The following is a 26,848-nucleotide window of genomic DNA, read 5'->3' as shown; positions in this document are numbered from 1 at the left end:
GAGACTTGGGAGTCCTTGAGCAGAACACCCTAAAGGTTAACTTGCAGGTTGAGTCAGTGGTGAGGAAGGCAAATGCAATGTTAGCATTCATTTTAAAAGGTCTTGAACACAAGAGCAGGAATGTGATGCTGAGGCTTTATAAGGCACTGGTGAGGCCTCACCTTGAGTATTTTGAACAGTTGTGGGCTCCTAATCCAGGAAAAGTTGTGCTGGCATTGGAGACAGTTCAGAGGAGGTTCACAAGGATGATTCCAGGAATAAAAGGGTTATCATACGAGGAATGTTTGATGGCTCTGAGTCTGTAATCGCTGGAATTCAGAAGGATGACGGGGAATCTCATTGAAGCCTTTCGAATGTTGAAAGGCCTAGACAGAGTAGATGTAGAAACGATGTTTCCCATGGTGGGGGAGTTTTGGACAAGAGATCACAGCCTCAGGATAGAGGGGCATCCATTTAAAACAGAGATGGAGAGAAATTTCTTTAGCCAGAGCGCGGTGAATTTGTGGAATTTATTACCACAGGCTGTTGTGGAGGCCAGGTAATTGAGTGTTTTTAAGGCAGAGCCTGATAGGTTCATGATTGGCCATGGCGTCAAAGGTTACAGGGAGAAGGTCGGGAGATGGGGCTGAGGAGGGAAAAAAGGATCAGCCATGATTGAATGGTGGAGCAGACTCAATGAGCCAAATGGAGCTGAGAAAAATTGAGGGCAGTGGGTAACCCTAGGCCATTTCTGAAGTAAGTGCATGTTCGGCACAGCATCGTGAGCTGAAGGACCCATATTGTGCTGTTGGTTTTCTATGCTTCTATGTTTCTATGTCTGATAATCTTATACTTCTGTGGTGTCAGATTCAGATTTATTAACAACACTATCTTACTGTAAAAATTGTCATACTGCTTTTCACTTAAGTTAAATCTATGACAACCAGGATTGCTCACTGCTAAAAGAAAATGGTGCTCAATGTCTTAACCATTGGTCTGCTGTCTAGAGATGGCTTAAAACTGTGGAATAGTAATCTCAAGCCAAGTCCTTCATCCCACATCCAAGTTCACCCACTCCACAATCTCTCTTCTAATATACAAACTATGAATTGCATAAAGCAGGATCTACATATAATGAGTCACCAGGCATGAGTAATCTTCAGCCAAAATAGCTGTAGTGCCACCTTCCTTAGGGCAATTATAGATTTTCCATATGTTCTATGATTGAGTCTGCCATAAAGTCTCTACATTTTCAAGGACCATGATATACCACTAATTTGGTATAATGTTCTGCACCAAGCTTCAAGTGCACAGAGATCGGAAGTGCAAAAAATTCCACGTAGCATATTTGTGAATCCACCAATTATTTACTATTTATATTACGGTACAGGTAGAAGCTACCCAGGACTTAGTAGCTGTAGTGAAAGCTTAGAATATTGTCATTCTGGTTTAGCTTGCCATCATGCAACCTAGAATCACTGCCATCATGATTATGGGCAGCACTGTATTAAAGAACTTTGCAGGCTATTGCAACTGTCCAGAAATCTATTCACTAAAAGTTTGCTGAAATTGTGAAAGCGCCACTCTATGGATTGGCAGTGCATCAGGACCCTGCTCTCCACCCTCAGCGTAACAGCATTTGTCTTCCCACCACTGCAAACCTGTCAGCCCAGATTGTTGCTGCAGATGCCAAGATTATGCAAACTGGAATTGGTTCAAGGATATCTTTTGGAGCCATCTGCAGCTCTTTGGACTCCAAGTCAATGTATTCTGTCAGCCGTGCAGCAACAACTGGGGTCACATTGTACAGGAACCTTAAGAGAGGCAAAAGCACAAGTGAGACAAACTTCAATCATTAGCTTGCGCTTCCATGTGATGTGGTATGAGGTGGTTCATAATTTGGTTTAGAATCTTTATTTTCTGTGGCTTAATTTTGCATTGTGGCTATCTGGAAAATATGATGGTCAGTAATAAATAAGCTATGAGATTGTTGGTAAATTGAAAATTAGAGTTGGCTTTTTGTAAAAACAGTTGTTTTTGTTAGTTAAGAGCATTTTAGCCAGCAAGTCTTCTTCTGACAGCTCCTCTTTCTTCTTACTTTATCTTTTCCTCACTTGTTTGATGTTAGGTGATGATATGAACTATGTCCTCATTATGACAAAGTTGTGCAATAGCCCATTATAAACCTTGACACCCATTTTGATTAATATTTCAGTCCTCATTCCAGGTACTAGAAGTGCTGTTTTAAGATGCTGAAGTTGGGAGAACTAAAATTCATAGAAGTTCATGGTCACGACCAGCATTCCCTCTACTAGCAACATGACTCTTGTCATGCTTTTGCTGCTTGTGGTGTGCTCCATCAGTTTTATCTTAATTAAAGTATAGGCATGAGAACATGACACACACATGCTTACTAAAGTTTAAGAAACAATATTCTGGGTGGATATGGCCTCCTATCGGAAATGTTTCTCTTTGCCTTCCCTTCCCTCTCCTTGCTGTTTTTTCTGCTCAATACACACTGTTCTCATTCTTTCAATCACATGATTTTATGAGTGACTACAAATGCACCCATGTGTAGAGAAATCTTGAAGACAAGATAAACATTTCCAAGGACTAAGAGAAAATACTGTAAACTTTAACTTCTTTAAGGCCAGGCAATATTAACAATTGTACAATGTAACACACATAAAATGCCTGTGGAAGGGTCTCGGCCTGAAACTTCAATTGTTTATTCATTTCCATTGATGCTGCATGACCTACTGAGTTCCTCTGTCATTTTGTGTATGCTGCTCTGGATTTCCAGCATCAGCAGACTTCCTTGTGTCTCTGTGTACAATGTTACCAACATACAATAGAAATCATTTAGTAATTGACCTACAAATAATTCTTTTAAAAGGGACTAATACCACTGAAATGGAAGGTTAAAAAAGGAAGATAACTGGAGCATTAATCTCTAAAATGGCAGCATTGGCACTGAGTTGTTGCACACTGATTAACATTCAAGCTTCAGCTATTCAACATTCATCTACAAACGTATTAGGAATTTACTGTGATTGTGCTAATATCTTCATGTTAATGTTCAGTAAGACCCATGCTACTAACTTCTCTACATGCCAGAAGTCCCATCTTGGAACCAAAGCAGAATCAGTAGTGCCAAAATAATATGTAATATAGATCCAAATTTTGTGTCCAAAAAGTTAGTGAGTGGAGAAGATTTCATAAATTATCTGTTTTTAGATTTCTTGCAGCAATCAGAAAGGGATCTGAACTTTTGACTGCAGGTATTATATACCACCAAAGTTGGAACATTGCCCTGCATGTCAATGTGTAACAATTATAAAATTATAATTAGAACACATTGCAAATTAGTTCCGGTTTATTTGGCTATCAGAAGAAAGTTTTCAAGAGCACAATGCTCTTGAGAACTAACCTCTAACCAACATTTGTCTCGTTGTGTTTTTTTTTGGGTCCTTTCAAGGTATTTTGAATAAAATAATAAGACATTAGAAAAGATGGAACATTTTGTCACCCAGCAGTAATCAATGGATCCGATTTTTTTTTAATGTGCTCAGCAAGGGTGAATGTCAAATGGTGGAGGTATCATCAGCATTTCCTGTGTGTTGACAGATTCCCTGGAGTCATTTGTACACACTATATGGACTGCAGTGCAATCTCAGCATGTTGATGTAATTCAAAGGATATTGTTTGGACAACCTTAATCCAATATGACTGCCATTGATTGAATTTATGACCATAGAAAAGCCAGAAAATCCACAAATACACATATGTGTATTTCTCTGTTATTAATTGGGCATTATTGTAAATGTATTCAATTCCTACACCAGTCCTCATTGGGCGGTCAATGGTGCATAGGAAGATTAGCTTCAAGTTCCTGGGCAACAGCAGCTTGGTGTATCTCTCCTAGCCCACATTTTGATGCACGAAGAAGGTATACCAGAGGCTGTACTTTCTTAGTTTGAGGAGATTTGGTATGTTACCAAAAACTCTAACAAGCTCTTACAGCCTTGTGTGGCAACTCCAATGCACAGGATCACAAGAGGCTGCAGAGGATTGTAGAGTCATCTAGTTCCATCGTGAGCACAACCCTCCCCACAGTCAAGGACATCTTCAAGTGAAAGTACTTCAACTTCAGCATTCATCACTAAGGATTCTCACCATTCAGCACATGCTCTCCTCTTAGTAATACCATCAAGGAGAAGATACACAAATTTGAATGCACACACTCAATGATACAGGAATAGTATTTTCCCCTGTGCCATCAGATTTCTGAATAACGCATGAGTACTACTTCACTATTCCTTTAATTTTACACTATTGACAATATTTATTTCTGTAATTTATAGTAATTTTATTTATATTTATTTTATTTCGATCCACACTGCCCAGTAATCCCTGATTTAACCTGAAACTAATCGTGGGACTATTTACAATGACCAATTAATCTTACATACCCATACTGTCTGTAGACTGTGGGAGGAAACTGGAGCACCTGTAGAAAACCCACGCATTCCTTGAGGAGAACATACAGGCTCTTTACAGATGATGTCAGAATTGAACACTGAGTTCTAACACCTTTATGTCTCTGCAGTGTGTTGCTGCCACAAAGCAATAATTTTCATGTTACTTAAAAGTCAGTGATAATAATTCTGTTTGTGAACCTGTTCCTTGTAGTTTTTTCTAATTACCTTATGCAGTTAGATTTAAGCTGGGTATGATTTTTCTCTTACTTGTAGGTAACACATTAAAAGCAGATAAGCGTAATGGCAGATTTTCAACAAGCACTTCCATTTCTCTACTTTTAACCTTGCCATAAGACCATAAGGCATGTGAGCATAATTAGGCCATTCAGACCATCATTTGATCATGGCTGATTTATTTTCCCTCTTAACCCTTTTCCCCATAATCTTTAACGTCCTTACTAATCAAACCTCTGCTTTAAATATACCCCATGACTTGGTCTCCACTGTCATCTGTGGTAATGAGTTCCACAGTTTCACCAGCCTCTGGCAAAATAAATTCCTTCTTGCCTCTGTTCTAAAAGGAAATCTTTCTATTCTGAGGCTGTGCCCCTCATCCTACTCCCACAACTGGAAACATCCTATCCAATTCCACTCTGTTTAGGACTTTCATTATTCAGTAGTGAGATATCCCCTGCATTCTTTTAAACTCGCAATTCCAGTCCCAAACCCATCAAACACTCTTCATACGTTAACCTTTTTATTCACAGGATTGTTCTCGTAAACCTCATCTGGACCCTTTCCAATGCCATCACATCCTTACTTAGATATGGGGTCCAAATCTGCTTACCATACTCCAAATATGTTCTTATCAAGGCCTTTGAAATCCTTAGCATTACTTTCTTGCTTTTTTTTATTCTAGTTCTCTCAAAATGAATGTTAACATTGCATTTGACTTCCTTACTACCAGCTTAACCTGCAAGCTAACCTTTAGGGAACCCTGGACTAGTACTCCCTAGCAACTCTGATTTCTGATTCTTACCTGCATTTATTATCAGTACTTAAGGGTAATGCTATTTACCTTTCTTTTCTGCAGCGTCTTTCCAATGGTTCAATAGACCATCATGATGAAATTAATCAAGTTGTGGAACTACAGGATTTGCTGGAAAAACAGAATTTTGAGATGACACAGACAAAAGAACGGTTAGCAACATTGTCCAATCAATTTGCTGAAGTGGAGCAAGATCTCGAAACTGCCAGGAAAGATCTGATAAAATCAGAAGAATTGAGTACTAAATATCAGAGGGATATTAGAGAGGTATGAATTTTAATAAGCATTTCTTTTTGAAATCTTTGAGCTCATTGAGAGTTGATAATTTGGATAGCATTTAATTTGGTCCAAAGTACTTTGGGTCTAAAGATTCAAGAAACTTGAAGGTTAATGTGTTAACCATAGTTAATTTTTTATTCCTCAATCAGTTTGCATAATTGCTCAATGCTAAGTGTAGATCTGAGCAAGTGCAAGAGGCACACTGGTGGTAGAAATGGGAATTGTGTGATGGCGACTCCCAAAATTTAGAGGATGTGGTGGAATGATAACCAAAAATTCATTAAAAGACAGACAAATATTTACTTGAAGAAATAGTTGTCAATATATATGAAAATGTTTTGCATATTATAATTTTAAAAGTATAAGACAACATGAATCCAAGTATTTTACCATTTGTTATGAAGCATATTTTTGGTGTGCAAATAAGATATAGGATTAATGAAATTGCTTTATTAATTTTTCACAGGTCATCGCTCAGAAAGAAGATATGGAAGAAAGGATAACTACACTCGAGAAGCGGTACCTTAATGTACAGAGAGAATCAACTTCATTACATGACATCAATGACAAACTGGAAAATGAGCTGGCAAATAAGGATGCCTTCTTACGCCAGGTTCAGTATATTTATGAATAAGAGGTTGATCTAGTAATGAGATGTCAACTTCAGCATTGACTTTTAAAGCAAATTTTAGAATACCACTGTTGAAGTTTCTTTATTCTGAAATGTAGCTTAACCATTTAGTTAGAGTTATATATTACAGATACAGGCCCTTTGTCCTAACTCATCCATGATGACTAAGGTGTCTGCCTGAACTAGTTGCATTAAACGGAGTAAATTCAGAAATCAGAGCTGCAAAGGGATTTGGGAGATCTAGTGCAAGATTCCCATAAAAGTTAACTTTAGGTTGAGTCATTAGTAAGAAAGAAAAATGTAATGTTAGCACTCATTTTGAGAGGAATATAATATAACAAAAAAGATGTAATGCTGAGGATTTACAAGGCATTCATCAGACCACATTTGAAGTTTTGTGAATAGTTTTGGGACCTATATACAATAAAGGATGTGTTGGCATTGGAGAAGGTCCAAAGGAGGTTTAAAAGAAAGATCCTGGGAATGAAACTTATTAGCATTCGATGGCTCTAAGCCTGTACTCACTGGTGTTTAGATAAATGAAGGGAGATCTCATTGAAACATACTGAATATTGAAAAATCGAGAAACATGGAGAGGATGTTTTCAATGATTGGAGAGTCTAGGACCAGAGGGCACACCTTCAGAATGCAAGGACATTATTTTAGAACAGAAATTAGGAAAAATTCTTCAGCTAGAGACCATAAGTCCATAAGACATAGGAGCAGAAGTAGGCCATTTGGACCATTGAGTCTGCTTCACCATTCCATCATGGCCAATTTATTATCTCTCTCAACCCATTCTCTTCCCTTCACCCATAACCTTTGACACCCTAACTAATCAAGAAGCTATCAAACTCTGCTTTAAATATACTCAATGACTAGGTCCCCATAGTTGGCTGTGAGAATGAATTTCACTACCTTCTAGCTAAAGAAATTACTCCTCATCTCTTTTTTTTGTAATTTAATTTTTTTATTGAAGTTCATCAAACAAACATTTCCATAAGATGTATTTCAGACATTGTACATATACATCATATAATCATATATATCACAAACCTCCACAAAGTATTTATCTGAGGTATACACTTATAGAAAAGAGTGGAAAGAAAAAACAAGCAAAAGGAAAGAACTATGTACAAGTAGGGAGTGATTTTTTTTTTACAACAGATTCATTGATTTGTGAGAATAAAATCAGGCCTATGAGGCATTATGTAGTTAAACCATTTTTCCCAGTATGAATCAAATTGCTCCAGCTTATGATTAACAGATGCTGTTATCTTCTCCATTTTGAAAATGTCCATTGTAATTTCCATCCATGTATTTAAAGTTGGGCTCTCCTGTGATAACCATTTCCTAGTAAGAGTCTTTTTACCAGCCACCAACAGTATATTCATTAAATATTTATCTCTTTTCAACTGTTCTTGAGGTATATATCCAAAATATATGGTCTTACTGTCCAAGGGTATTTCACATTTAAAGATGTACTCTATTCTGAGGCTGTCAACTCTAGTTTTAGACTCACTCGCTAAAGGAAGCATCCTCTCCAAATCCACTTTTTATAGGCCTTTCAATATTCAATAGGTTTCAATTAGGTCAACACTTGTTCTTCCTAACTCTAGTGAGTTCAGGCCTAGTGCCATCAATCTGTCCTCATACATTAACTCTTTCATTCCCAGGATCATTCTCATGGACCTCTTCTGGATTGTTTCCAATGCCAGCACATCTTTTCTTAGATAAGAGACCCAAAATAGTTCACAATACTCCAAATAAGGTTTGACTAATGCAATATAAAGCCTAAGCATTATATCTTGAAATGATTGGTAACGTTGCGTTTACCTTCCTTATCACTGATTCAACCTGCATGTTAAACTTTAGAGAATCCTGCACAATGACATGAAAAGAAGTGATCTCAACACCGACCCTCTGGAAGATCACTGGTCACCGGTAGCCCCCTTTATTCCCATTTCCCACTCTGTACCTCCTGCCAGTCAGCCTATCTTCTACCATGCTAGTATCTTTCCTGAAATACTACAGGCTCTTATCTTATTAAGCAGCCTCATGGGCAGCACCTTGTCAAAGGCCTTCTGAAAATCCATTAAACAACATACATTGACTCTCTTTTGTCTATTCTGCCTAATATTTCTTCAAAGGCTTCCAACAGATTTGTCAAGCAAGATTTCCCCTTAAGGAAAATATGCTGACTTTGGTTTATTTTATCATGTGCCTCCAAGTACCCTGAAACCTCATTCTTAATAATAGACTCCAGCACCTTGTCAACTATGGAAGTAAAGCTAACTAGCCTATAATTTCCTTTTTTTGGCCTCCCTCACTTCTTAAAGTGAAATGAAATTTGCAATTTTCCAGTCATCTGGAAGCATTCCAGAATCTAATGACTCTTGAAAGATCATTACTAATGCCTCCATAATCTCTTCAGCTACCTCTTTGAAATCCATGGAGTATAGTCCATCTGGTCCAGGTGACTTATCTACCTTCAGATGTTTAAGCTTCTCCTTAGTAATAGTAAGTCCACTCTCTTCTGCCCCCTGACACTCTTGAGTTTCTGGCAGACAGCTAGTGCCTTCCACAGAGAAGATTGATGCAAAATACTTATTCAATTCATCTGCCATTTTTAGTCCATTCCTACTTCTCCAGTGTCATTTTCCAGCAGTCTGCTATCTATCTCACCTCTCTTTTCTCTTTATATATCTGAAAAAACAATGGATATCCTCTTTTATATAATTGACAAACTTACCTTCATATTTCATCTTTTCTCTCCTTATGAGTTTATTAGTTGCCTTGTGTTTTTTTAAATCTTCCCAATCCTTAAAATTCCCACTAAATTTTGAGATATAATACACCCTCTCTTTTCCTTTTATGCTGTCTTTGACTTCCCTTGTTAGTCACGGTTACCTCATCCTCCCTGTAGAATACTTCTTTATCTTTGGGATGTATCTATCCTGCACCTTTCAAAGCACCCCCCCAGAAACTCCAGCCATTACAGTTTTGCTGTCATCCCTGCTAGGGTCCTCTTCCAGTCAACTTTAGCCAGCTCCTCACTCATGCCTCTGTATTTCCCTTTAGACCATGTATTACTAATACATCTGAATTTATCTTCTCCCTCTCAAATTGCAGGATGAATTCTATCATTTACTATCACTGCATCCATTATCTTAAGCACCCTAATCAAACTGGTTCATTACACAACACCCGATACTGAATTGTCTTTCTCCTAGTGAGCCCAACCACAAGAAGCTCTAAAAAGCTATCTCAGAGGCATTCTACAAATTCTTCCTCTTGGGATCCAGCAACAACCTGATTTTCCCAATCGACCCGCATATTAGGATTCCCCATGACTATCATAACATTTCCTTTTTTACATGCCTTTTCTATCACCCATTGTAATTAAGACCATAGACCATAAGACAAAGAAGCAGAATTATGCCATTCAGCCTAATCCCTGAACCCATTTAACCCCACCATATCTCATTCTCACCATATCCCTTAATGCCAAAACCAATCAGGAATCTATCAACTTTCTTCCCACGAACTTAACCTCCACTGCAGTCTGTGGCAGAGCATTCCACAGATTCACCACTCTGACTAAAAAAAATCCTCATTACTTCTGTTCTAAAAGGTCACCCTTCAATTTTGAGGCTGTGTGCTCTAGTTCTGGATACCCCCACCAGAGGAAACATCCTCTTCACATCCACCTTATCTAGACCTTTCAACATTCGGTAGGTTTCAATGAGATCGCCATGCGTTCTTTTAAAATTCCAGTGAGTACAGGCCCAAAGCTGCCAAATGCTCCTGATATGTTAACCCCTTCATTCTTGGAATCATCCTTGTGAACCTCCTCTTTCCAATGACAATACACCCCTTCTGAGATAAGGGGCCCAAAAGTGTTGACAATAGTCCAAGTTCAGCCTGGCTACTGTGTTACAAAGCTTCAACATTATCTCTTTGTCTTTATATTCTGTTCCCCTTCAAATAAATGCCAACATTGCATTTGTCTTCTTTACTACAGACTCAACCTGTGAATTAAACTTCTGAGAGTTTTGCACAAAGACTCCTAAGTTCCTCTGCACTTCTGATGTTTGAATTTTCTTCCCATTTAGATAATAGTCTGCACTATTGTTCCTTTTACTAAAATGCATTATCATGCAATTCCCAACACTGTATTCCATCTGCCACTTTTTTGCTCATTCTTCCAATTTGTCTAAGTCCTGCCGCAATCACATTGCTTCCTCGGCACTACTTACCCCTCCACCTATCTTTACATCAGCTGCAAACTTTGCCACAAAGCCATCAATTGTGCTATCTAAATTGTTGACAAACAATGTGAAAAGTAGTTGTCCCAATACTGACTCCTGAGGAACACCACTAGTCATTGTCAGCCATCCAGAAAAGGCCCCCTTTATTCTCACTCACTGCTTCCTGCATTTCAGCCATTCCCTTTACCATGCCAGTATCTTTACTGTAACACCATAGGATTTTATCTTGTTAAACAGCCTCATGCGTTCTGAAAATCTAAATAAATGACATTCACTCCCTCTCCTTTGTTCACCCTGCTTGTTACTTCCTCAAAGAATGCTAACAGATTTGTCAGGCAAGGTTTCCCTTTACAGAAATCATGCTGACTTTGACTTATTTTATCATTAGTCTCCAAGTACCCCAGAACTTTGTCCTTAATAATGGACTCCAACACTCTCCCAACCACTAAGGTTAAGCTAACTGACCTATAATTTTCTCTTTTGTCTTCCTTCCTTCTTAAACAGTAGAGTGACTTTTGCAATTTTCCAGTTCTCCAGGACCATGCCAGAATCAAATGATTCTTGAAAGATCATGACCAATGCATCCATTATCTCTTCAGCAACCTCTTTTGTGACTCTGGGATGTAGTCCACCTGGACCATGTGACCTTAAGACTTTTGAGTTTGCCTAGCACTTTTCCTTTGTAATAGCAAATAACTCACTCCTTCTCCTGACACTCATGGACCTCTGGCATACAGCTAGTTTCTTCCACAGTGAAGACAGATGCAAAGTACCCATTAAGTTCATCTGCTATCTCTTTTCCCTCATTACTACTTCACCAGCATAATTTTCCAGTGTTTCAATATCAATTTTCAACTCTCTTTTATTCTTTATATAACTGAAAAAGCTTATAGTATCCTGCTTTTTATTATTGGCTAGTTTTCATTCATATTTCAGCTTTTCCCTTCTTATAGCTTTTTTAGTTGCCTTTTGTTGGATTTTAAAAGCTTCCTAATCATCCATCATCCTACTCGGTAAGCTACCTTATATGCCCTTTCCTTGGCTTTTATGCAGTCCTTAATTTCCTTTGTCAGCCACGGATGCCTAGCCCTGCCATCTGAGAACTACTTCTTCTGTGGGATTTAACTATCCTGCACATTGTGAACTATTCACAGAAACTTCAACCAGCTCTGTTCTGCTGTCATCCCCATTAGTATCCCCTTCCAATCCACCTGGGCAATTTCCTCTCTCATGCCTCTGTAATTCCCTTTATTTCACTGTGATACTGATACAGTACATCTGACTTATGCTTCTACCTCTCAAATTTGTACACCACATCCTGACTACTTTTCGGAGGACTGTATGGAACTCCTGTCAGGGTCTTTTTCTCCTTGCTGTTTCTCAACTCTACCCACATGGATTCTATATCTTCCAATCCTATGTTATCTCTTTCTAAGGATTTGATTTCATTTTTTACCAACGGATCCACCCCATCTCCTCTACCTATCTGCCTGTCCTTTATATAAAATATGTATCCTTGAATGTTGAGCTCCCATCTGTGATTTCTTTCAGCCATGAATCAGTGATGTCTACAACATCTTACCTGCCAATCTCTAACTGCCCTACAAGATGAACTAGTTTATTCCATATTCTGCATGCATTCAAATATAACACCTTCAGTCCTGTAATCATCACCCTTTTTGTTTGATTTTGCCCTCATGTTACACTCCAATTTTGCTCTGTCATTTGTCTGTCCTTACTTACAGCCTCACTACACACTACATCCACCTGTATACCAACTGACCCATCCTCAACCCTATCGCTTTGGTTCCCATTCCCCAGCCAAATTATTTTAAATCCTCCCCAACATTTCTAGCAAATCTGTCTACAAGGATATTGGTCGGCCTTGGGTTTAGGTGTAACTCATCCTTTTTTGTACAGATCCTACCTTCTCCAGAAGAGGCACCAAAGATCCAGAAATCTGAAGCCCTACCAGTTCCTCAGCCACACATAGAGAGAGGGTGTTGAATTTATGGAATTCATTGCTGCGGAGACAAAGTCATTGGGTATATGTGAAGAAGAGGTTAATAGGCTCTTGATTATAGGAGTGTCAAAAGTTATCGGGAGAAAGCAGGAAAATAGGGCTGAGAGGGAAAATAAATCAGCCATGATCAAATGGTGGAGCAGACTTGATTAGTCTATTGGCCATACTCTGCTCCTATGTCTTATGTCTTATGGCAAGGAGAGAAAGCAGGGGAATGGAGTTAAAAGGGAATAAATCAGCCATGATTCAATGGTGGAGCAGACTCAATTAGGAGAATAGCCCATGGTCCTATGTCTTATATAATGTTTATGCAATTACCATTTTGATAACAATGTTTTTCTATCACTTCATTAAAACAAAGATGGTAACTTTGCTTGATTCTAGATCAGCAATTAATAGCAAACACCTAGTTATGTACTTGAATTGTACATGTTACCAATTCAGAACAATTGATTAGGTTGCTGTATGCAAGTAAAAAACATACAGAATAGGATGAAAAAAAAATGAATTTTTTCTCTTATGTTGAACTGGCAACAAAGAACAAAGCAGACAGTGATCTTCAAAGCTGTTTCAAGATTCAATACGAGGAAATGTGCAGACGCTGGAAAATCAAGCAACACACACAAAATGCTGGTGGAACACAGCAGGCCAGGCAGCATCTATAGGGAGAAGCACTGTCAATGTTTCAGGCTGAGACCCTTCGTCAGGACTAACGAAGGGTCTCGGCCCGAAACGTCGATAGTGCTTCTCCCTATAGATGCTGCCTGGCCTGCTGCGTTCCACCAGCATTTTGTGAATGTTGCCTCAAGATTCAATAGTTAGAATCCAATAAAAATTAACCAAGTATTATTCAGAGTCAAGCAGATAGTTAGTGGTTGAAGTAGGCAGAGGAACTCTTGCCTCTAAATACCCAAGACTTGGCCGATGCATATTCTTAGGTATACTTGTAAATGGCTGCACAGTATCCTTATCTGAAATACTACAACTAATTAGAAATATACCCGTGAATCCTGTTCTGTACAAGGATTTATCTGGAGCACTGTAGCATTTTGAGTGAATGTTATAAATCCACACATAATATGGAATCACCAGAATCATGCAAGAGGATAAAAACAATTATAATGAAAGGAAGGTTGATGTATTGGCACTGGCACAGAAAAGTTCATAGCTATTGCCTTGAATAACTCACATAAATGCTGGCAGTTCCATTTATTGCCATATCAGTGTGGAAGTTCAGTATCCTATGTGAAAGTCTCGAGCTTCTACACAGTTGATTGTTGATGCATCCCCAAATGCATTTCACCATGACCCTCTTCACAGAGTCCAGGGAGGGAGTTATGTACTTATACAGATTTTCAGATCTTACTTTGGGAAGGCCTGCTATTTCTGCTCCAGATTTAATCAATTGCAAGTCTATTCAAATTAATGGAGAAAACAATTGTGATGCAAAGAAGGTATAATATATATTTGTTTCTTATTTAATTTAATCAGTAGAAGTGAATTTAATTGTTTTAACTGTTATAACTTTTTTCATTTCTTAATTTCATTTCATTCCTTAATTCTTTTTCATGACCACATCATCACTTTGAAATTGCCGTGGGAATAAGACAAAGAGGAACAGCTTATTTTCATAGATGCATTTAAATTCCAATCATCTGACTGAATGTTGGTGATGCCGAATTAGCAGATTTTCTGTACTATTTTTCTACACCATGATACACCTAATTCAATTATTTTTAGATGTTTTATGATAATGTAGTAAATTTTCCAGTGAATTAAAAGAAAATCTGGGAAGTAAATCTCCAAGAAGTTTAAAGGATTCAAAGGAAACAGGGCTACAGTAAGTTTAAAAGAATTGTGGGAAATAGGGACCCTGGTGATTTTAAAGGATTGATGGGAAACATGACTCTGTTAAATTTAAAGGGAGCTAAGGATGCTGGGCCCTGAGATATTTAAATGGAATATCGTAAATAGACCTAATTAAATTTAAAGAGATTTAAAGAGTGAGAATAGACACTTGATGTGCATAAAGGGATTGTGGAAAACATGGCTATGATATGTTAATGGGAGCATGGAAAACAGAGCCCCAACATTTTTAAAAGGACCATGGAAATTGGTGTTCTGTGTGTTTAAAAAAAATAGTGCTGGCATGGGGTCCCAGTGAATTTAAAGGGATTGTGGGAATTTCACTAGAGCTCCAATGTGTTTGAATAGGAATGTGGGAAATTAGATCCTGATATGTTTCAGATAGCATCATAATGGAGCCCAACTTGTTTAAAGGGAGCTTGGGGAACAAGACCCAGGTGTAATTAAACAGTGCAAGAAACAGGACCATGATGAATTTAAAGAGAGCAGAGGAAACAGAACCTGTAGGTAAACACAATGCCAATCTATGGGGTGGTGGATTATCAAAGGTTTATTGTACTTTTTTCAAATTTAGACTGTTTTCCACAGGTTATAGTTCAGCTAAATAATAATGAAACATTTTCATGGAAGAGATTATACTTATTTCAAGTCATTATAGGCAAAGAAGGGTGAAGAACTGCTCTAATGAAGAACTGAGTCAGTTATAAGAACATGGATATTCACAGGTAGATGAGGTGAGCATAAGAATGTTAGAAACACAAGTAGTGATGGGTGATTCAACTCCTTGAGCTTTCTTTAGAATTTAGCATGATGGTTTGTGATCCTCTACCCCAGGAATATTTTTTTCAATCTATGGCAATGGCCAAAAGCACTGAACCCTGTCTTTTAACATACTTAGTGACATCCATTTACAGTTTGGTCTTGAGAATCCTAAAGACTCATAATCCTATTTATTAAAAAATCCTTCTCATTTCTAAACAGTTGAACCTTTTAGCAATTGATTCTCGACTCAGACTCTCAACACCTTATATTTCTTCTATATAGCCTCCCATTAGAAGTGAAACATTTTCAAACACTTGACCCTGTGAGAAAAGTCTCAAGCAAACCTGAACCAAGTAAATTTCTAACCTCTCTACTGAACTTCTTCAGCAAATGCTGCTCTCCCAAAATTTGAGAGGAATAAAAATCTCAAATGCCAGTGCATTCTACTGTGGGCCATTCATTGTATTTATCCAGTGCACTGGGAGGATTGGAAATTTGCCTTTGTAATCTATGTATATGGTAAATCCAATCTATAGTATATAATATAATATAATATAATATAATGTAATAGACATACTGGCATTGATTTTTCTCTATTTTGTTGGAACTCTGAAGGTGAAGCTTGGCAATTTTGGTACTTCTGTGTGAAGGTAGAAGTTCTGAACTTACTAACCCAGCTCCACTGTGATCTGCAACAGAGCTCCATGAAACGACTCTGTGTGGAATTAAGTGGTAAAGTAGGAGCTTCCTGGAATTCCACAACATTTATCCTGGAGATCTACAAGCCCATTTGTTTCAATGTGCTTATACTGTAATGTCAATGATAAGAATGAGGCAATTTTCATTTTTCAAATATTTGCATTTGCTTTAATCTTTTTAATTATTTAAAAACATATAAAAATGTTTCAGTTAAATTTTTCAGTTGCTTATTTCATTTTGAATAGTTTTTTAAAATGTTATGGACATCAAAGGCTTTCAGATGCATTAAAGAAGCATGTGGGAACCTAAGACCGCAGAAGCAAGAGGCTGAATGTGCTCTTAAGTTCTCCAGATAGTTAGTCCACACAGATATTTAGCACTTGGTCAGGTATGCTCTCTGGACTAGATGCCTTGCATGGAGTTACACGCCTAGAAATTGGTTTTAGAGACTGAAATTACAGGGTCATCTGGATTGGTGGGGGTTTCATGTGGGTGTGTCATTGTTTTCCTTATCAAAATATGCATAAATGGCATTGATCTCATCCATGAGTGATTGTCATTGCCACTTTTGCTACCTGATCTTACCTTGTAGGAAGTTATTTTGTGTAAGTCCTGCCACAGCGGTTGATTGCCCATCGCTGATTCCAGCTTAAACTGAAATTGCCCTTCTGCTCACAGTGATTTTCCAAAGGTAGTATGTGGATTTCTTTAATAACTCTAGTCACCAACCTGAAGCATACTGGTTGGTGGGGTGAGATAGAGGTCCTTAGGACCTCCTTACCTGAGGCCTTGCCCTGCAGTTATGTTTTCTGAGACAAGTGAACGCCTCTTGGTGTTTCCAGCAGCTTTGATCGTCTTGAAATAAAATGGATTCTTTTTGTTCATTTTCTATTTTCCTGTAAAAGTTTTATTTTTCTTGCGAGCACTCCTTATATGATGCAACTGACAGTTTTTCTTTGCACCTATGCATACATGGTAATAAACTTGACTTTGGGGGGAGAAAGGATTGGCAAAGCTGGTGACAGGCTTTTTCCATCCATCAAAGTTCCAGAAGAGCTTAAGTGGCATTTGTTCTGAATAGTCCATGCCATTCAATAATACTGTTTAAGTTACTGCTGCTACTGATCTTATTCAGCTTTAGAATAATCTCAGCCAGGAAGTTCAGCCATGTGGATCTGGAACAGGTAAATTCAGGATTAATGGGAGCACAAGTGGAATGTATGGGCAGCAGGCCCAATTCACCCAAAATCCAGGCTTTTGACAGTAATTTTATTAATTTTCACTTATCCTAAACTAGTACTGTTGTTTTCAATGCACTGGGAATTAATTTGTAGAATGTGTAAATAAGTATGTCACACTAATAAAAGTAACTTTATGATAACTTTACAACATTTATGGCAGTGGATACCACTTTAAAGTCTATAATAAATTACAGAGTAAAATATTTGAAATATGGTAATACTTATATTCTATTGAATAAATTTATGATTTTTAATTTTAATTATACATTATTTATGAATGTAAAATGTTACAATTAGAAGTTATAGAGAGAGAAACTTTTGTACTAATACTCATTCAAGCAAATATTTACATCTCTGTTACATGGGAATTTAGCTGGAAGAGAAAAATAGACAGTTACAGGAACGTCTGGAACTCGCTGAACAAAAGCTACAGCAAACAATGAAGCGAGCAGAAACCCTACCAGAAGTAGAAGCTGAACTTGCCCAACGAATTGCAGCCCTAACAAAGGTTAGTATATGTATTTATAATATTACAAAATCCATCTTGTTAAGGACACTTAAACCCCAACCCCCACTGACATTATAATACTTCAAAAATATCTGTAACATACTTGATAAATTATCCCTGAAGCTTTTACTTAAGCTATTAAATATGAATTTGTATTGACTGAAATAAGAAAACAGTCATATATAAAAGCTGGACATTTACTGAAGCCTAGATGCTTTTATGAACATCTAATAGAAGTAAAGGTGCCTTATTGGAAAGCTCTCTTTACATCTGTGGTCTAACCTAGTCTAAAGAACTAAATCTGAGAGCTTTCTGTCCTTAACCTTCAGACAGCTTTAAATCCAGTGTAGCCATCAAGGAGACCAGGTAAAGATTCCCTTGGCCTAGTCATTTGCAACTGCTTTATCAAAACTGTCCCTCTATCATAAGGTCGGAGGAGATGTTTACTGATGATTGCATAAGGTTCAATTCCATTTGCAGTTACTTTGAATATGCCTACATATACCATCTCCATGAAGCATTCTGTTTGATAGGACCTACTTTGTCAATGCTTTTTCTCTCTCTGCTATAAATTCAGTCTTAAAATTATCGTTAAACCTGTCTTCCATTTCTTCATTAATTTACATTATCACAGTTAACTATTTTAAGGGGCCAAATTGCACCTCTGATCCCTTTCTTTCTCCCAATATAAATGTCAAGATATCTTGAGTTGATCTCAATATCTTATGCTGTTTTATTTTCATGCTTCTTTTTAATTTTTGGAGTATCTCTTCCATTCAGCAGGAGCTTTATATTTTTATGTGTTTTTCTGTTTATTTTCTCCTATCTTTTGCTATCTGTGGTTTCTATTTTTACAGCCAGAATGTTTGCACCTTGTATCTATAAATGGGTTCTGTTTCTAAGTTCTTGTGTACTTTTACCCATTAGCAAATTTGCCTATGTCTCACATAAATTCTCTGTCATATTACGTAGGAGAATTTACAGAAGCATCCCAGTGCCTCCTTTGATAGCCACAATGGATGCCTGAAAAAAATCATAAATATTAAATTTCTAATTTCATGTCCAGCACATATTTTTGCAGCATAAGACATTAGGTCCTTGATATAGATTCTTTCTATGTTGGTTTTATCCCAGTTAAATAGTTATATAAAAGAATTGTTTATTTCTATGTATATACAGTATAATGAGTAAAAATAAATTACAATATTACAATTCAAATGGACAGAAGAATCCATTGATTTCTTCTCACTTTACCACTAAAACTTTGCTGGAAGGCTTAATTTATAGATTTTTCCAGGTTCTAATGTCCTCACATTCAAACCACAACTTACAGACATAAAGCATCAGTTACTTTGAGATATGATCAGTGTTATTAAGAGGAGAACCATATGGTCAGAGAGAAGTAATTAAACTGAAGTACTAACTACTTATTCAAGTTCTATATTACATTGTACAAAGGTAAACTAGGAAGATATTGTACTCAAAAACTATGCATCAACTAAAAGATGAAAGACAAAATGGCCATTAATCTTACAGAAGCTCAATGTGTGTATTTGTTTGCTGTGTTTACCTACCAAAGTTTAAGTTATCAATTGATAAGTGCATTTGGTCACAATGATAATGAGAAAAGCAATATATAAATGCTAGTTCTATTGTGTGAAATTAAAAAATGAGGTTCATGAAGACCACAGACCATGAGACATAGGAGCAAATTAGGCCATTCAACCCATCATTTGATCATGTTCAATCCTGTTTCCCCATAACATTTGATGCCTTTACTAATTAAACCACCACTTTAAATATACCCAATTACTTGGCCTCCACAGCCATCTGTGGAATGAATTCCACAGGTTCATCTCCCTCTGGCTAAAGAATTCCTCCACGTCTCTATTTTAAAAGGAAGTCCTTCCATTTTGAGGCTGTGCCCTCTAGTCCTGGACCTCCCCCCCCCACCAGACTACAGAAAATATCCTCCCCACATCCACTCTATCTAGGCCTTTCAAAATTCAATGTTTCAATCCACCCCACCCCTTATTCTACTAAACTCTTGAGTACAGGCCCAGAGCAAACTACGCATGTCACTTAATGTTTCAATTGATTGTACATGTGACAAATAAAGCTCATCTTGTTTCAAACTCCTAAGGGTGCACATATCACGCAACCTCTCATGGTCACAGAACACATCCTGCATAGTCAAGAAAGCTCACCAATGCCTCTACCTTTTGAGGAAGCTGAAGTGAGCTGGTCTATGCACACTAATACTCACAACCTTCTACGGATGTGCATTGGAGAGCATCCTAACATGCTGCATCACAATGCGGTACAGATACTGCACTGTGGTGGACAGGAGTGCTCTACAACAGGTAGTTATAACTGCCCAATGTATTAATGGCATCATTATACCCTCTATCAAAGACATACTTACAGAAAGTTGCCAGGAAAAGGGCAATAATATCATGAAGGATCCCACCCACCCTGCTTATTAATTGTTTGCCTCACTCCCATCAGGAAAGAGGCTATGCAGCATCCACACCAGCACAACTAAAAAACAGTTTCTTTTCCCAAGCTGCCAGGCTGATTAACTCACCCCACCAATTCTCCACCACCACTACATACACATCACCTAGCGTCTCTATATACATACTATTAGTCTCTGTATAGAACAGTTACTGATACATTGTGTTTTATAAGATTGCTTTAACATTTATATTTATAGTGTTTTAAAAAAAAATTTCATTCTCCTTTACACACTGAAGAACTACAATAAACAATCTTGTACAGCTTTGTGCTCAAAGAGCAATGTTAAAAAGCAGGATTGTGGTTGAATCATGCAAGTCCAGTTATTATATTTGGCTGAACCTAGCACCCGTAAAACTATGTTTAAAATGTATAATAAAATATTGCTGACATTCAGGTGTAATATAGGCTTTAGAGTCCAAAATGCTTTTCATCTGCCTATTTAACTCTGAATAATCATGTGCACAGGAAGTGTAGGCTTGAGCTTGGCCTGATTTTTCTTAGTTGAAAAGTACTCATAACAGGTATTTCAATTCCATAAAATAAGAGTTCTAGTCAGCTCTTTCAATTGCATTGTAGGCTGAAGAAAGGCATGGTAGCATAGAAGAACGTTTGAGACATCTAGAGACTCAACTTGAAGAAAAGAATCAGGAACTGCAAAGGGTAAGTCATTGAGAATCTGCTACTAATACTTAAATCTATTTCTTGCTGTTTTAGTTCTTTCCATTTTTGCATGTCTTATCACTTATTCATGTAGGTATTCATATAAATGCCGGTGACTGTATTGGTTGTGCCATGAAGCTTGAAAAATGTTACTTCCTCAATTGCACTTGATGTTATCTATTCCAAAACTTTACATGCTAGAACAATGTGACTCCATTAAACCTATTTGAAAACAAAGGAAATGTAAAAATATAAGAGCGATTTTTAACTCCACTAAGGAGCTGGTGTAAAATCTTACCAAAACTGAAGTTAGGCAAACCAACCCATTATTTCTTGCCTTTCGCCTCCTTCCCTTCATGAAGAGTGCAGTGGCATTTGTAATTTTTCAGTCCACACTTGCAGAACCCTCTGAGAGAAGATGCCCTGCAGCTTCCCCTTGAACATTTCTCCTTTCTCCTAAACAAATTACTTCTTGATCTAGTTTCACCCAAGCTTGGGGGAAAAGGCCATAAGACCATACAGTATGGGAGTAGATTTAGGCTCTGCATGTATTTACCATAACTATACCACTCATAATTTTGTATACCTCTATAAGATCTCCCATCATTTTCCTACACCCCAGTGGATAAAGTCCTGATCTATTCAACTATCCCTATACCCCAGATTCTCAAACCCCAGCATCATCCTTATTTAACTTTCCTCTGCACTCTTTCAAGCATTGATATATTTCCTGTAGGTAAATGACCAGAAGTGTACAAAATACTCCAAATTCAGCCTAACCAATGTATCATACAACTTCAACATAACATCCCAATCTCCTGTACTCAATGCTCTGATTTATGAAGGCCCATATGCCAAAAGCTCTATTTATAATCCTATCAACCTGTGATGCCATTTTTGAGGAGTTGTGGATTTGTATTCCCAAATCTCCTTGTTCTACTGCATTCCTCAGTGTTCTATCATTTACTGTGTAAATCCTACCCTGGTTTTGTCCTGTCGAAGTGCAGCACCTCATATTTATCTGCATTAAGTGGGCTGCCTTTTCTCAGCCCATTTTCTTAGTTAATCCAGGTCACACTGCAAGCCTTGATTGACTTCTTCCATTTACTACACCATTAATCTTGGTGCCATTCAGAAATCTGCTGATCTAGTTTACCAAATTATCATCTAAGTAATTAATATAGAGGATAAACAACAATGAGCCCAGCACTAATCTCTGTGGCACACTATTAGTCATAGGCCACCAGTCAGAGAGACAACCATCTACTTACCATTCTCTGTCATCTCTCACTAAGCCAATGCTGTATCCAACATGCTACATCATCCTAAATGTTAAGGGACTTAAAATTCTGGACCAGACTCCTGGGCCTTGCTAAAATCCATGGAGAAAGTCCATGAAGACAACATCCATGACCTTCCTTTCATAAACCTTCTTGGTAATCTTCTTGAATATATCTTGTTCCTTAGAATACCTTTCAATAATTTATCCATGACTGATGTCAGGCTCACTGGCCTGTAATTTCCTGGTGTATTCCTAGAGTCATTCTTAAACAACGAAGTAATATTTGCTATCCACCAATCTTTTGGCACCTTACCCATAGCAAGAACATTATAAGTATTTCTTCCAGTGCCCCTGCAATTTCTACACTAACTTCTGTGACTTTCTTGTCAGGCTCTGGTGATTTATCTACCCTAATTTACCTCCAGACAGCAAGCACCTCCTTTTCCATAATTCGGATATAGTTCATGGCCTCGCTACATTTTTGCCTCAGCCTTGTATAGACCCTTTATCTGTCTCCTGAATCATCTATAGAAGCCCTTAGGATTCTCTTTCATCTTGTCTACCAGAATAACCTAATATCCTCTTTTAGCCTTCCTGATTTCTCTCTTAAATGGACTCTGCCCATTTCTTCTCCACTGCTTTGTAGCCATCTCATCTTGCTACATATACTTAAATTGTGGATAAGAAATTGAATTGTTGTTTCTTGTCAACTCAATTTACTTGGTTGTGAATTGCATAAATTATATCCTATAAATACATTGTTGAAAACTTTAGGTTTGTGGCTTGCCAGCTGGTTCAGTACTTCAAATGCATTGAGAATTAAGATTCAGTTCATGATTTAGAATAATAATAATAATAGAATCTTTATGCCAAATTCACTTAAGAAATATAATCTCCTGCAGTCTCACCATTCTCACACTTAATTTTAGATGTGAAACATCCTTGATTTCAGCTTCATAGTCTGAGTGGTGATAGGGCCTTTAATATTAAAGGCTTATGAAAGGCTAACCCTGGTTTGCTGTCAACTCTCTGAGGGTGTATAATTATTCTTAAAAGTCTTTACATTCATAGTCTTTTTAGGAAGGGCATGAATCTCAAAAGACATTAAATTGAATCAAAAAGAAGAATAGTTCCTAATTTCCCCTTTGTATCATAATTACGTATAGCCTTAAAATCCCCATTGAAATTAACGGGATCTGTCAGTTGGGTTTCCTGAAAAGGGAAGACATTTCAGAAGTCCTAGAATGGAAAGCCTTATCTGAACAACAGATGCAGAAGAGAATGAGAAATAGAGAGAATGGAATAGTGAAAGTGGACAGGAATTAATACCATCTTGACTTCTACAGTAGATCTAATTTAGCATAAGATTAGAGGTGAATCACTATCATAAACACTTGGAATTTTAAGCAAGTTGGAACTCTAATCCAGTAGAAGAGCATATTACCAGATGTAATGCATCTGTTAATCAGTAAATCCTGAATGTGCTGCCATTTCCCAGTTAAATATCTGATATTCAATTTGAAACTATTGTATAATAAGGTCATTAATGCACAGAAGGATGCCATTTGGCTTACCAGATTTACGGTCACATTTTGTTGATCAATCCAGTCAGTCGCATTCTTATCTTTTTCTCTTGCCCTGGAAAGTATTTTCACTCAGGGCCTAAGGAATTCCTCTTCCCTCTTTACGCTGCCTAAACCTGTCATGATATTGTATCCCTTCATCAATACATTTTCAACCCTCAAACTCTGAGAACAATCCTGACTTCCCCAGTTGAACTTTGTAGCTGACATTCCTCATTCTAAGCATATTAACAAATCTTTTCTGCATCGTCACCAGGATCCTCACATCTTTCCTTAAGTTTGGTCACCATCATTGGATGCGATGCTCCAGTTGATATGTGATCAGTGCTTTCTAAAGGTTCTACATAACCTCAATACTTTTGTATTCCACTATTTATACGCAAAATCCCACATGCTTTGCCACTCTCTCAATAGCTCCAGCCTCATTAGAAATCTCCCTTTCTCGGCATCTGCCCTTTCTTTATAACAGTGTCACTTAACCTGTATTGACAAAATACATCATTTTATGACTTTCTCAATGTGAAATTTCAGCTCTCAGCTGTTCATTCTGTTCATGTCTGCTGCAGTTCTACACTGCAGTCATTGAGTCTGTCCTGTGCACCTCCATCATTGTGTGGTTTGGAGCCGCCACCAAGCAGGATAGAACCAGACTACAGCGCACAGTGAGGACTGCCGAGCGCATCATTGGAGCCTCCCTGCCCTCTATTGTGGACCTGTACTCTTCCAGGTTTAAGAAGAGGGTGGGGAACATCATAAAGGACTCCTCCCATCCTGCGCACGGACTGTTTGATCTGCTTCCGTCTGGTAGGTGCTTCAGATCCCTCCAGACTAAGACTAATAGGCACTGGAGAACTTTTTTCCCTACTGCGGTCACTTTGCTGAACAGTTAACTGCTGGTTAACTGTCGGCTAACTATTACTTGGATTGCACTACCTGTATGTATAATCTATATTTTCATTTATATTTATCATTATTATTGTTATGAGCAGAGAGACAACATCTGCCGGAAGTAAATTCCTTGTATGTGCACAGGTACTTGGCGATTAAAGTCTGATTCTGATTCTGATTAACTGTACTGTAGTATTTTTCTGTATTGCTTTGTACTGCTGCCACAAAAAAAAATCCTGACATATGTGAGTGATGATGAGCCTGATTCTGATATGGGTCTCTACTGGGGACTGAAAGTGGGAGAGGGACAAGAGAGGTGAAGGGAGAAGGAGGGTGTGGGAAGCACCAGAGAGACATTCTGTAATGATCAATAAACCAATTGTTTGGAATCAAGTAAGTAAGCGATGGGTGTATCTGCATCTGCACCACCCCTTGGCCTGGCTCTCCTTCACTGCCACCTGTACCACATCCATCCTGCAGTGCTCCACCCTCATTATTCCCATCGTCCTTTGCTCCTGCCACATTTACAAACTCAGTCTCCACACTACACTGACAAATACTGTACTGTTCAAAAGCCTTAGCCACTCTAGCTCTATTTCTGTACCTAAGACTTTTCCAAACTACAGTATACTACATTTTTATTTTGTCATCAACAAATATTGATAATATACCTTCCACATGTCTCCCAATTTGATGACCCAACAAAACACTGTCTTTGTACTGTCCCCAAGGAACATTAATATTTATCACGCTCCAACACAGAAAACTGATTATATTGATTTTCCTTTTTTTGTTAAGCCAACTTGGTATCAGTGATGCCATTAATTGGTTGTTTCCTTTTTCACTTTAGTTGACCATCCTTTAGCATGGATTTCTGTTCAATTCCTTCTGAAACTATAACACTACTTTAATCCTTCATCAAGCTATCACTTCATCAAAAAAATTCAATCCAGTTGGTCATCAACAAGTTTCCTCAAGGAAAACTATCCTTGCTCTACATTATAATGTGAAATTCTCCAAGTGCTTATTAACTTTCTTTGCTTTTCTCATTATTATTTCTATTTGCTTCACTCTCAATGAGGTTAAGCCAAATGTATTGTTGTTGCTTAGTGAATCTTCTGATATGTAAAGCCAAAAGACATTGATGTATGGGATATAAAAGAGAAACAAACTAAATGAGCAAAAGGTAAGGGACAAATGAAAATAAATAATGAATAAAATTAGTTCTTTAACTTCTATCAAAATATAGTATGCTAGATCTGTTCATAGCTCACAATTTAGAGTGTGTTTGAACTTTTGAAAAAGTAAATCAACAGATTCTTAGCTTTGGGAAGTGAATGACAGTTGTTGTTTTATTTCAAATGTCTTAGGCCCACCAGAGAGAGAAAATGAATGAAGAGCACAATAAGCGATTGTCAGACACGGTGGACAGATTGTTGACAGAGTCTAATGAGCGACTTCAGCTGCATTTAAAGGAACGAATGGCCGCATTAGAAGATAAGGTAAATTTTCAAATATTTTTCCCAGTATATTTCAGTTTATAGTGCTCATAGAGTTGTACAGTACAGACACGGTCCCATCGGCCTGCCACATCCATGCCTATTTTGTTCCCATCTACATTAATGCCATTAGCCTATATCAGCTCCTTATCCTTTTGTGCTTATTGAAGTACCTGTCTAAATGTCTCTTAAACATAGTGATTATATCTGACTCCATCACCATCTCGGGCAGTAAGTTCTGGGCATCAATCATTCACTGTACAAAAAGCAAATTACACCACAAATCCTATTTACAACTCCTTCATCTCACCGTAAACCTAAACTCTTGTGTTTTTGATATTCCTACCATGAAAAAAAGATTCTAATTGTCCACACGATCTCTCTGTCTTAAAAATTTTAAATACCTCTATGAGTCATCCTTCATCCTCCGTTTTGCCCTGGAAAACAGACACATCCGTTCCAATTTCTCCCCATATCTGAAGTCCTCCAATTTAGTCAACATTTTGTGAACTACCTCTGCACTCTTTCTAGTGCAACCACATCCTTCCAGAATGTTCACCCACTATCAGGTCTGTAACCTGGCCTGGCTCATTTCTCAAAAGTAGGTCTAGTATTTTGTTTCTTCTGA

The 26,848-nt window shown here is 37.7% G+C and overlaps 1 protein-coding gene across 9 annotated transcripts in view; it reads left to right on the top strand.

Moving 5' to 3' along the window:
- ppfia2 (PTPRF interacting protein alpha 2) overlaps nucleotides 1-26,848 on the top strand; it is a 334,142-nt gene that overhangs the window by 213,838 nt on the left and 93,456 nt on the right. For all 9 annotated transcript variants that reach the window (XM_073059619.1, XM_073059615.1, XM_073059617.1 and 6 more), the window contains 5 exons: nucleotides 5,554-5,775; nucleotides 6,254-6,400; nucleotides 17,654-17,788; nucleotides 20,885-20,968; nucleotides 26,092-26,223. In XM_073059619.1, the coding sequence (XP_072915720.1) occupies nucleotides 5,554-5,775; nucleotides 6,254-6,400; nucleotides 17,654-17,788; nucleotides 20,885-20,968; nucleotides 26,092-26,223 (720 nt within the window). The remainder of the gene's footprint in view (nucleotides 1-5,553; nucleotides 5,776-6,253; nucleotides 6,401-17,653; nucleotides 17,789-20,884; nucleotides 20,969-26,091; nucleotides 26,224-26,848) is intronic.

This window comes from Hemitrygon akajei, chromosome 10, assembly GCF_048418815.1.
Source record: "Hemitrygon akajei chromosome 10, sHemAka1.3, whole genome shotgun sequence".
Classification (NCBI taxonomy): Eukaryota; Metazoa; Chordata; class Chondrichthyes; order Myliobatiformes; family Dasyatidae; genus Hemitrygon; species Hemitrygon akajei.
This window is presented reverse-complemented; position numbering and strand designations above follow the sequence as displayed.